Below are 12,005 nucleotides of genomic sequence, written 5' to 3' on the forward strand. Positions count from 1 at the left end.
TCTTCCGGCTGGTCAGGATGGCAAGTGGTCAGTGATACATCTGCCAGTGAGCTTGGTTTATTGGTGTGGCCTGGGCAAGTGGTTGAGAAGTCTGCCCCGGGGCTTGCTCGTCCAGCCCCATCCCAGTCCTGCAGCGGAGCAGCAGGTGACCCTGGCTCTTAGGTCTCCATCACATTCATGCCCCCTCCTGGCAGAACCCACACCGGGGGGCCTTTCCTGTGCTGATGGCTGGGGAGCTGGTCGAGGCAGTGTGACTACTGGTGCAAGCTCGCATGTTGGCAGACCTGTTCTCAGAAGTCCCCAAAGTTCACTGTGTAGGTCTCAACTGTGGTGAAGGGGAAGTCTGGGCCCGTGACCATCTCTCCTTCCTCCTCCTCCCCTTCCTCCTCCTCAGGCCCCAGCTCTGTCCCAAACTCCGTCACCACCTCCGTGTAGGTCTCCGTCTCCGTCTCCGTCTCCGTCTCCGTCTCCGTCTCCGACTCCTCCCAATTGACTGTGGTCTCTGGTAGAAACTGCCAGGGCCCCAGTGTAGAACTTGGGGCTGGGGAGGGGGCAAGGTCGGCAGTGGGGAGCAGTGTTGGGGTGGGAGGGGGTGATGTGGGGGTGGTGGCCGGGCTCGTGGTGGCGTTGAGGCGTCGAAGCCGCATCTGTTCGCGCATGCGCAGCCGATACTGCAGGCGGCGGCGTTGCATGCGCCTCTGCTGGGGAGTCATGGGGCGCGATGGGTCGATGTGTGGGATGGGCCGGTTGCCGTTCATGGCCATGATCTCACGGATGCGCTTCCAGTTGGAGCGAGCCAAGATGAAATTGCACTGAGTGGCCCCGATGTCATAGTCCACGTTGCAGGTCTTCGAGCTTGGGGTGTAGCCCTCCGCGTGGGCTGTCACGCGGTACTCACCAGGGTTCAGGATGCGCCAGTAATCGCCACCACTGGCTGCAGAGAGGAGGATGGGTTAGGCTAGGTAGGAGTCCCCACTCCCTCCCAGGCCCCAGCTCTGTCTGAGAAATCTGCAGCCCCTCCAGCCCTCCCTCTGGTCGGGATCCAGAGGAGCAGGGACTTCCTGGGCAGGGCAGGCCTGGCTTGCTTTGCCAAGGGCATGCACAGGTTTGGTCCCCCATCCTGGGAAGTGGGGTATAGTTGTACACATGTGTACCTGTCTTCACTCCGTGGTTAATGCCACTCACGGAGATGGTGGCATTGGCTATCGGGATGCCTTGCTCGTCTGTCACAACCCCCTTGATGCCACGGTGAACCTGCAGGGAGGAGGCAAGGTGGTGTCTACATGGCCTCCCCACAGGCTGTTCCCCTGTCCTGTCCAGGAGGTCCCCCAGCCCTTCACCAGCCTCTCCCCAAATGCTGCCCCACCCCTCCACCAGTCCGCGCGGTGGCCCCCACACCTGCTCCATGAAGGTGAGCAGAGCTTCTTTGTTGTTCTCCCACTCTCGGGGCAGCTCGCTCTCATGAGGGAACTTATCACAGCCCAGGTAGATGGAGAGCTCCAGGCAGTTGGTGTGCAGGTAGCTGAAGTCGTTGATAGCTGGGTGGGGCAGACACAGAGCCGCGGTCACCCCTGCCCATGCCGAAGGCCCCACCACAGACCTCCCAGGCCAACTCACTCCCAGAGCGGGGTTTCCATTTGGCCCCATTGACGATGCCCATGCCGCCAGTGTAGTCCTGTGCTTGGCACCCTCCCCTGTAGGGCTCAGTCATGGTGAGGTGGGTAGAGGCGAAGGAGATGGCCAGCCAGCGGAAGATGGCGTGGTCTGGGGTCTCCTGGGCCTCAGATGCCTCTTCTTCATCCTCTCCCCGGGCGGCTGCCATGGCTGCAGCCAGAAGCTGCTCCTGGCTGGGTGTGCGGGCCATATCGTAGGGGTAGGATACAAGCCGCTCGCCACCGTTCAGGTTTGCCCCCAGCACGAAGGGGTTCTTCTCCATCCAGGCGATGATGGCCCGGACCTCCGTGGATACCTGGGGGTGGCCGGGGGAGAGGTCTGGTCCACAGCCTCCATCATCTGCTGTGCATACCCCTCAGCAGTACTCACATCCCCTTGGTCCCTTGGAGCCCCTGCAGTCTCACCACCAGGGCTCAGTCTCCCTCAAGCCACCCCCAAGTCCGGAGCTCCACCCAGACCCCAGGGTCTAGGTTGCTCCCCCAGGCCCTGTTGGCCAAGCTGTGGCCTCACCGTGGCATCTGGAGAGAGGTAGCGTTCAGGGATGGGCAGGTTATTGTTGGGCACCCGGTAGGGGACCCATTTCCTTTCCTCGGCTCCCCAGAGCACAGAGTTGAGATCTGGGAAGTCCTCGTAGATGTCAAAGCCCTCCTCGGTCCACAAACCCAGTGCCCAGTTCCCAAACTCTGAGCCCTAGGGAAGCCGAGAGAGAGGGGGTCAGCATCAGCAGCCCACTCCCAGCCCTGCCCCACCCAGGCTCCACCCTGACCCCTTTCCCTCCACCCACCATCTGTGCTGCCACCTCGTAGCCGTCAGGGTTCAGCGAGGGCACTAGGTGGATGCGCGTGTCGTGCACCAGGCTGCGCACGCGTGGGTTCCCGTCGCGGTATTCGCGGCACAGGTATTGCATGAGTAGGAGCAGCAGCTCTCGGCCCAGCACCTCATTGCCGTGGATACCAGCTGTGTAGCGGAACTCGGGCTCCCCTGTGAGGGTAGGAACCTCAGCAACCAGCCAGCCTCCTGAGGCCTGAGGCCCAGGGGATCTGAGGAAGGACCCAAACCAGCCTCACTCCCAGGAGACTGGGAGTGGCTGAGGCTTGCAGGGCCCAGGAGGGGCTCCAAAGACACAGGTGGGAGGTGGTGAGCTGGCAACATCAACAGTGCAGGCTCAGCTGCAGTACCGGGCCTCGCCTCTATCTGTTGGGCTTGGGGAGGACCAGGCTTCCAGGGGGTCCAGGGGGCTGTGGGGGCCCTCACCCAGCTCATGATCCCCGGGATTGTCTGAGATCTCCATGGCATAGATCTTGAGCCCTCGAGAGCTCTTCCCCAGGCTGTATGTGCGAGTGATCGTAGGGCATTGTTCATTCACCACCTTCATCAGCTGGGTGCCAGAAAAGACAGGGAGTTACACAGCCCACCCCGCTGACCCCAACCCACCCCCAGTGACCATGCCTTTCCCACAGCCCTGTCTGTTCTGTGGGGAAGCGCCCATTAGCCCTGAGCCCAGCGCCTGGACAGGACCCCAGCCTCAGGACAAGCACCCCACCTGCCGCATGTCCTTGTAGTTGTGGTGCCGGAAGTCCAGGTCATCGGTGGTCACCACCTCGTTCTGTGCATAGTAGCTGTGGACAGCTGCAGAGAAGGCAGGCAGGCAGGACCTTGAGCAGTCCACTTGCCAGCCCACCCCAGGTTGCCCCAGCCACCCATCCATGCCCCTGCCAGCCCCAGGCACTCACAGGACACGGGGCACCCCAGCACCTCCAGGCGCATGCACAGGCTGCCGTTCCAAGTGAGTGGGTAGATGCGGATGAAACGGGCCACTACCGGCTCTGGGAGCTCGCTCAGCACGGGTGTGTCCTTGTCCACGTTCCCGTGGAAGGTCTGGGAAGAGGCAGGCCTCAGAGCAGCCCCCAACCCCGGCAGAGACCCACCTGTGGCCCAAACAAGGAGGGTAGAGCCAAGAGCTCAGGTGCCCACCATTTCCTCGTAGCCGTTGGTGTACATCACCCACGTCTGGCTGTCATTGCTGAAGCCCACGAAGAAGGAGGTCACAAAGTCGTCACTGGGGGGCAGATGGTGGTCAGGGAAAGGCTGCTCTCCCCACCCCAGGCTAAGGCCCAGGCCTTCAGGCAGCCTGAGCCCTCTCTTCTGGGCCCAAGAACCCAGAGCTAGCACGTGTGGGGCTAGCTGGGGGTCTGGAGAGGCTGCCATGCCTGCTGCATGGCTGTGGGTGGTTGCTGTGCTTATCTGGACTCAGGGAGCTGACAGGCCACAACCAAGGAGTTGGGGTGGGGGCCCTGGAGAACCCACCAGATGGTTCTGAATGGGACTCAGAGCCACGTCTGGAGCCACCCATCCCTACCGAGTGCCTGTGAGCCCGGCAGACATACTGGATGCTGGAGTCGCGGCCCTGGGTGATGACGCCTGTGAACTTGGTGGTCCTTCTCGTGTCCACCTCAATCCACTGGGTCTGGGAGTCATCCTCAGCACACCACGCCCCATCGTAGTAGTCGTCCTCAATGTCGCCGGCCTGTCAGGGACAGCAGGGAGGCTGAGCGGGCAGGGGTCCCCTACGCAGCGGGGAAACGGGCCCATCCTGACACCCACCTGCATGTTGAGCCGGCCTCGCTGTGCACCCAGGCCATGGCGCAGCATGGAGGAGGCCCGGATCTGGTTGTCCTCAATGCGGTGCGACTCCATCCCAATGGGGGGGCACTCTGGAGACACGGCACCCCAGGCTAGTGGCCCATTGGCTCCATCCCTCCATCGGTCCCTCCCTTCATCAAACCCAGAATGCAGGAGCCCAGTACCCACTTCCCCTCACGTCAGGGTGCTAGTTAGGGCAGCTCCACCCCAGCCTATACTTCCCCCCTTGGGCCTCAGCTTCCACCTCCGGGGAATGTGCTGAGGATGCCGGGTGCCAAGGGGCCATGAGGCCTACATGAAATCACAGGGATGGCCACCCCAGAGCCTGACACATCACAGGCATTGTCTGTATCAGGGCCATCTGCACACCTGCCTTGTGCCCCGAGCTCTGTCCCTGGGGTCAGGCCCAGGGCAGACACTCCAGGGTCTCTCCCTTTTGCATCACAGGACTTTAAGAGCAGGAGAGAGTTCTGGAGGCCTAGAGTGCCATCAGGAAATCTGGGTTTGGGACTCGCATGTGGCCTTGGATGGGTCACTTCTCCCATCATGTTTACCCAGCTGCTATTGCCCCACCCCACAGCCCTCATACCCACTCTATAGCCCTCACACATACCCACACCGCCCACCACACCTCCCGTCCCCATATCCATCCTGCAACCCCTCCAACCCCCCTGTCCTTATACACCCTAGCCTCTACACCCCTCACTCACTGATTTTCTCTGCTGGAGCCCACTCCTCCTCCGACTCCTCACCCTTCCGGGTCCCTGGGGGGCAACAAAGGGAGGAGGCAGTGATAAGGGTCCCAGAGCATCTGGGAGTCTGGCTGGCCTCTCACAAGAACCCAAGCTGTGTAGGCCCAGCCTCCAGCCCCCAGAGACACACCTTTGGGGTCCTTGCCCTTCTCCACAGTCCATTTGTCATCCGTCTCCTCCTCCTTGGGGCTGCTGCCCTCCTTTTTGGGTTTCTCTGAAGGATGGAAGGTGGGAGGGTCCTGTTGGCTTAGCCCCAGAGTTCAGGAGGCAGGTGTTGTGGGGGTCAGGCCTGCACTGGGGGCTGGCCCGGGGGTGGGGACAGTCTGGGTCCACTCACTCAGCTCTTCCTTCTCTTCGTCTGTTTCCAGGCCAGTGTCGGGCTTCTGGGGCCTGGGAGGCCGGAAGTAATAGTCCACTGTGGGGAGGGAGAGTCCTGATGAGAGGGCCTGAGGCTGGTCCCAGGACCCCACCCCAGGAGCTCCCAGCCAGGTTCACAGGAGCCCAGTGGGCAAGACGAGGAAGGGAATGTAGTCCAAAGGGATCGTGCAGGAAGGAGAGGAAGGCGGCAGCTTTGAAGGGAAGGAAGTCCCAAGGGGTGAGGGGTGGCTAGGACTGGAGCTCAGGAGGGTCAGAGAGTGACGCCCACAGAGCTGAGGAAGAATAGGCCAGAACCGAGGGCAACGGGGAGGAGCTAAGTTCAGGAGCCAGGAAGACCCAGACTGACAGAGGATATCAGATGAGGGCAGGCAGGTTGGCGGGGGTGGCGGGGGCAGTGGGATTGGTGAGGTCACAGCCACCAAGCTGGAGATACAGGAGACTTGGCCCTGGGATGCAGCTGTGGTGGGCGGGGGCCCTGGGCACTCACTGTCATCGTAGTTGGGGATCACGTAGCCGTCCTCATAGTTGGGGAGCAGCGGGGGTGGCAGGGGCTTCAGAGGTGGCGGCTCTGTGGAGGTGGGAGGCAGGGGTGGGCCAGAGCCCCCTCTCCTGACACCCCCACCCCAAGTCTGCCCACATCCTACCGATCTTCTCCTCTGGGGCCTGAAAGCCCCGCCCAGGCGGCTCAGCCTTCTCCTCAGGGCGCTCAGGCCAGGGCCTCTCTGGCCTTCTCCTGCTGGGGGGAGGCCTGGGCTGCTTCTGGCGGCGGATGTATTCAACTAGGGCAGAGGGTGGGCTCTGAGCCGGGCCAAGGTCAGGGAAAGTGGGGCCTCCGAGTGGACTATCGTAAACCAGGGCCAGGGGTCGGGATCTAGCCGGAGAGGCGAGGCAGGCGGGCCTCCCCGACAGTGGCTCCTACTCACAGTCCTCGTAGTCTTCCCGCTCTATCTGGTCGTTATAGTCCAGCGTGGGCTGCTCCGTCTCCTCCTCGGGCTCTGGGGGAAAGTGCTTGTGGCCACCTCGTAGAAGATACTCCCCGATGCCCCCACCCAGCCCCACCCTGGAAACCCAGCAGGCCAGGGTGATTGGTCCCTTGAGGCCAGGTGGCTGGTGCCCGCTTACCAGGCTGGTGCTCCACGTCGGTCTCTTCTCCTGGACCCCCCCAGGGATCTGGGAGGGGTCCACCTGCAACACAGACCCCAGGGGCATGTGGATGGGAGACCTACCCTGACTACTGGCTCCACAGCGAGGCTCCACAAGACCTGGGCCCTACTGACACCCTCTTAACAGCTCACTCCCAGGGAGGCCTGGGCTGCTCGGGCCCTTAGCACCCTGCTGGCACTTCTGGAGGGACAGAGAGCTGGATGGTTTTCTGGGGAATCCAGGCACCGCTGTCTGGACCTGCTGCCCCAGCAGGGGGGTACCCTGCAGGCTCACAGTCCAGTGACACACAGGCAGGTGGCTCTTAAGGGGCTCAAGGGTCAGAACCCAGGACGGTGGAGAGCTAGCCCCACCCACAAGGCTGCCAAACACTCCCTCCCCAGGGAAGGAGTGGTACTGTGGGAGCCTCAGCTGAATTGCTGTGTTCATGACAACAATGAGGCCCCAGCGCCCATCTGGTCTGAGGGTCAGCAAGAGGCAGGGACTCAGGGACCCACCCTCACCATCACCCCTCTGCAGCCCAGCAGGTCAGAGCCCCCGAACTCCAGACGAGCCCACTACACACCTCCCTCCTGGGGTAGTTCCTCGTGGTCGGGGCTGAGGAGTGGGGGCAGTGGCCACTGCGGGCTTTCAGAGGGGGTTGGGATGGAGAGCTTCTTCCCAGCTAGAGGCCTCTTGGTGGCCTTGGGGGGCTTCTCCTTGGGCTTCTTGGTGGCCTTGGGGGGCTTCTCCTTGGGGGGCTTCTCCTTGGGCTGCTTCTCCTTGGGCTTCTTGGTGGCTTTGGGTGGCTTTTCCTTGGGCTTCTTGGTGGCCTTGGGGGGTTTCTCCTTGGGTGGCTTCTCCTTGGGTTTCTTGGGAGGCCTAGAGGACCCTTCTGGGGGCTGCTTGGTCGCCTTGGGGCCTTTGTCCTTCTTCCCTTTCTTCCCTTTGTCTTTGGCTTTTCCCGGAGGCACTGTTCAAGATGCAGGTTCAGGTCAAATCAATGAAGAGCCCCCTCTATGCCCAGGTATCCCACACAAGGTGGGCAAAGGGGCTGTTGGTAGTTCTGTGTTTCCCAAATCAAGGAAACTGAGAGGTTAAGCCACTTGTGGTCATGGAAGAGCTGGGGCTGGAACCCAGGCTTTCTGTCTGAGAGGCATGCTATCACCACCACACCTTGGCCTGGGTGGCTCAGCTTCTCAGGAGCAGGCCCTCACCCTCCCATCTGCCCAAGGAGCACCTCACAATCCACTCTTTCTCCACATGGCCCCTTGGCCAGTCAGGGCCCACTATTCTGTGCTGGTCATGGAAAGAGCAGAGGTGACGTAAGCCATCTGGGACTGAAGGAGCACCCAGTCTGAAGGGGGAAGCAGTCTCATTCCTCTCACACAAAGTAAAGGGCATGGGCCTGGGGCCTCCCTGGAGCTTGAAAGGCTTCACAGAAAAGGGAGACGCAGGCACGATCCCCTGTCCAGGACTAAGGAGTCTGGGGTGGGTTGGAAGCCATAACCACAGGGTATCCTAGGGCCATGCAGAGGACAGAGGGACAGGCAAGTACTGCAGCTGCCTGCCCATCTCAGAGTCTGGGGGAGGGAGGGAGCAAAGGCAGGGCCTGGGGTTGCCTGTAGGAATCTTCCAGGACCCTGAGCAAATGCCGCTGAAAATGTAATGGGGTTGTGGGGGCCACGTGACTGAAATACAGGAAAATCTACAAAATGCAGACAGCCAGGAGAAATAGAGCTGTCCCAGCAGCAAGCAAGAGGCTGGGGCAGCAATCCTGGAATGGAGAGGGGTGCTGAGATGGGTCCCAGAACCCATCCCCCAGGGGTGGGGGAGGAGCCAGGAAAGATCTAGAGCAGGACAAAGGGGAGGGGCTGCTGACCTCAGGAATGATGGATGGTGCCTTGGAAGTCTCCTGGAGAAAGATCAGCAAGACCCTTGCCCACCTTCCAGAAGGTCATGATAAACAGCTAAGATTTATTGACAACTGATTATATAAGAGGCACTGGGCTAAATGCTTTGGTGATGTATCATCTCATTTAATCCTCACACTAACCCTGGATCACTGCCCGCTCCTCCTGGAAGCCTTGAGGAGACAGGAGGTCTTCTGCACCCCCTCCCCTGCCTCTGTACTCCTGGAGCAGGAGGCCAGGCAGCAGAGTGCTGGGGATCCTTCCCAGGGAAGGCTGGAGGCTGGGTCTCTGGCAGTGGTGGGGCACAGTGTGTGCCACAATCAGGCTGAGGGGCCCCACTGAAACAGCAGGGCCCTTCACCTTCCCACTGCCCTGGGGAGGGGGCCGCCAAGTCCCCTGTCAGCTCGAGTCCAGTCCCTCCAGGGGTTTCGGGGCTGGGAGGGCCCAATCCACTGGGCAGCGGACCTGCTGGATGCGTCCCCAACCTCAGAGGGCTACCAGCCAGTGCTGACCCCTGCCTGGCACACTGTCCCGCCAGACATCTGGCCTCTCTTGTGCCTTCCTCACGCTGGGCAGACTGGACATCGGCCAAACCCTACCGAGGCCCGCCATTCTCACCTGTGGTGCAGGGCTGTCCGGGCGGCCCCCCATCACACCAAGGGCCACCCCTACCCAAAGCTCTTACCCTCTTCGGCCACCCCCGGACGCGCCCCCGGCTTGCCCCCTGTCTGGGCTTTGCGGGCGGGAAGGGTGGGTTCAGGGGGCGGTGGGGCCTCCACGTCGTCCTCCCGGGGCTCGGACTCCAGCTCGGACAGGAAGCCCTCGAGGAACTCCTCGATCTCGTCGTCGGTCAGCACCGTCTGCGGGCGCCCCCCGGGGCACAGCGCCAGCAGCACCAGGAGGCAGCCGAGCAGGGGCGCCCCGAGCAGGGCCGCCATGGTCACAGCACACAGTGGGAGGCAGGGGCGCTGGGGAGGGGGCTCCGGGGGAGAGGGCTGCGGGGGAGAGGTGCGGGGAGGGGGGTCCCGGGAGGGGCGGGCGGGGGAGTCCGGAGCGGCGGGGGGGGGGGGGGGGGGCCGCCGCGGGGGGGGGTGGGGGACTCCGGCTTGCGGCGCGGGGGTGCTCCGGGCCAGGGAGTGACTCAGGGGTCGGTGGGGGCTCAGGGATGGTCAGGGGGTTCCAAGGCGCTGGCGGCAGCTGGGAGCTCAGGTCCCGCGTGGCGCGCTCCCGCGCGGACCGCCTTCTCCAAAGCGCCAGTGGCCGCCGGGGCGGGGGCGCCGGGGCTTCCGGAGCCGGCTCCCCCCACCCGGGGGGAAGGAGGGAGGAGGAGGAGGAGCCGGGCGTGGACGGAGGGGCTGCGGGGGGGCTGAGCAGTCCAGGCGCCGCGCGCGCTTGGCACTTTCCGAAGTGGGAACTGCGGGCGGTGTCCCGGACCTGGGCCCAGCGCCTAGGAAGGAAGGCCCAGGGGAAGGAGGGCTGGAGGGATTGTGAGGTCCTGAGGGTGCTGGTGGGAGGGCTCCGACGTCCCTGCCCCGCTCTGTCTGCAATACCACCTCCAAGCCAGATGGGAACTGGAGGCGGTGCCCCAGGGATGCCCCAGAGCCTGCTGGAGGTGAGCGGGAACCCTGAGAGCAGAGCTAAGCCATGGACTCTGGCCTCGGGGACCTTACCCCCTCTACAGACCCGCAGGAGAGTCCCAACCCATCCTTTCCTCTCTCTGGAGTCTTCAATCAGACATTCAGCTAACCCCCTGGGTCCATGAGAGCCCGTTCCTATGCTGGCCCTCAGGGAGACACCACGCTTTGGGAGTTCACTGTAGCCAGGCACAGGTGCAAAACTGCCCTGAGGACTGGCTAACTGCTCTGTTGGCAGTAGGATCCCCCATTTAAGATTGCCTCTCCCTTCCGAAGATCCTGACATACCAGGACAAGTTTGGAGGGGGTCAGAGATGGAGCAAGGAGGGAGGAGATGCCTTTCTCATTTTATTAAACTGTATGCGTCATTCATAGGAATGGGCTGTCAGGGGCATGGAGGGACTCAGCCTTGACACAGCAATTTCTATACAAGTTCAGGGCGTTCTTGCCCTCTCCTGCACTCCCAGCAGCAGAAGGAGGGATCCCAGATTAAGAACCCCAGAAAGGAGGCAGGAGGCAGCAGATAAGACACTACCCCCGAGGACATGCACCAGCTGAGAGAGTTGGTGGGTGTAACACAGCAAAGCTGTGTGCTGGAACCTGCCATGGGAACAGGTCACTCACCACCTGAACAGGAGCCATAGATGTTTTGGGGCAGACCCCTTCCCCTATCGTTTCTTTTACTGTTTCCTTAGTGAACATTGCTCCACCTCTAGGGATACACTGTTTTCCCAAAAGCTGACATCCCAACGAGGACAAACAGGCATTCCTCTCCTTCCTCTTATCAGATCCCAGTTTTTTCAAACTGTGTTTACTCTGCCTCCATCTTATCACATTGACTGGCGGGGTGTGTGGGGTTGTGGTACATAGATCTGGTAGTCAGAGAATCCCAGATCGATTAGTAATGTCTGCCATGGGTGCCATGTGCTGCCATGCGGGCCTGGTATTTCCATATGGCTTCTCAAAGGGCAAATGTTGGCTGGCCTCAGATGGGTATGACATCCAAGGCCGGAGCTCCCAGAACATTCCTCCTTGATGGGATGAGGAAGCAAGAAAAGTACACCTGGAGCCTATGGGCCAAGTTTAGCAGCACTCAGCCCTGAACCAACGTTGTCTGTCTCAGGAGACCCTGAGATGATGAACAGGAGGCAGCCAAGGAGCGCTGGGGGCGGCTGCTGGCTCAGCCCCGAACTGGGGGCAGGGGCAGGACCCAGGGGGCTCTGCCTTCTCTCACCTCTTTCTTTAAAGGCCCTTCCTTCACTCCCAGCTCCTGTCACCTCCCTGAGGAGACCAAGGCCACCCACCTGGGCTCTCAGAGCACACCGCACCCCCACCCCGAGTCAGGCCTCCTTGTTCCTGTGCTGACCCTGCCCTGCTGTCCTGGCAGAGTAGGATGAAGCAAGCTCTTACCCATAAATGTCCTCTGCGAGCCTCTGAATCATCGTTCTCGAAACTTCTGTCTTGGAATTTGTTCTGTGGCCCCCAGTTGAGTGTGTCCAGTAGGGAGGCCCGAGGCTCGGGGGAGGGGGCAGCTCTAGAACGTCACTTCCCTGGGAACAGCTCCCAAGTTCAGCTGGCTCACACATGGATCAGATTTGAGCTCCACATCCTCTGCCAGGGAAAATAGAAGCCATAAGAAAATTTAAAAGAAATAGAAAGAAACTTTTCCTCAGCCACAGTGAGTCACCAACAGGAACATGAGCAAGGGCTTGTGGGAAGCTGGGCCCTGGAGTGGGGTGGGCAGTGGCTGGGGGCCCTCCCCGCCTCCCTCGAGGGTCTGGGCAGGTGAGGAGGGTGGTGACTGCTGTCCGTGCCAGGCTCAGGCCCATATCTCCCTTCAGGGAGAAGGGCTGGGACTCCACTCAGTTTTC

General features: G+C 61.7%; 2 protein-coding genes across 2 annotated transcripts; both read right to left on the reverse strand.

The window, feature by feature from the left end:
- Window positions 1-35: 35 nt before the first annotated feature.
- Window positions 36-9,489, reverse strand: AEBP1 (AE binding protein 1). The gene is made up of 21 exons (XM_040259855.1): window positions 9,186-9,489; window positions 7,174-7,560; window positions 6,570-6,632; window positions 6,371-6,442; window positions 6,092-6,226; window positions 5,935-6,015; window positions 5,407-5,484; window positions 5,200-5,283; window positions 5,028-5,081; window positions 4,279-4,388; window positions 4,062-4,201; window positions 3,649-3,733; window positions 3,408-3,552; window positions 3,218-3,303; window positions 2,929-3,052; window positions 2,459-2,655; window positions 2,185-2,364; window positions 1,618-1,969; window positions 1,399-1,538; window positions 1,155-1,254; window positions 36-934 (listed from the first exon to the last, which is right to left on the reverse strand). The coding sequence occupies exons 1-21, from the start codon at window positions 9,436-9,438 to the stop codon at window positions 291-293; spliced, it is 3,510 nt and encodes a 1,169-aa protein (XP_040115789.1). The 5' UTR covers window positions 9,439-9,489; the 3' UTR covers window positions 36-290.
- On the reverse strand, window positions 9,441-11,729 carry LOC120877529 (vegetative cell wall protein gp1-like). The gene is made up of 3 exons (XM_040259881.1): window positions 11,545-11,729; window positions 9,537-9,947; window positions 9,441-9,495 (listed from the first exon to the last, which is right to left on the reverse strand). The coding sequence occupies exons 1-3, from the start codon at window positions 11,718-11,720 to the stop codon at window positions 9,441-9,443; spliced, it is 642 nt and encodes a 213-aa protein (XP_040115815.1). The 5' UTR covers window positions 11,721-11,729.
- Window positions 11,730-12,005: the final 276 nt, after the last annotated feature.

Source organism: Oryx dammah, unplaced genomic scaffold, assembly GCF_014754425.2.
Source record: "Oryx dammah isolate SB20612 unplaced genomic scaffold, SCBI_Odam_1.1 HiC_scaffold_18, whole genome shotgun sequence".
In the NCBI taxonomy this organism is placed as follows: Eukaryota; Metazoa; Chordata; class Mammalia; order Artiodactyla; family Bovidae; genus Oryx; species Oryx dammah.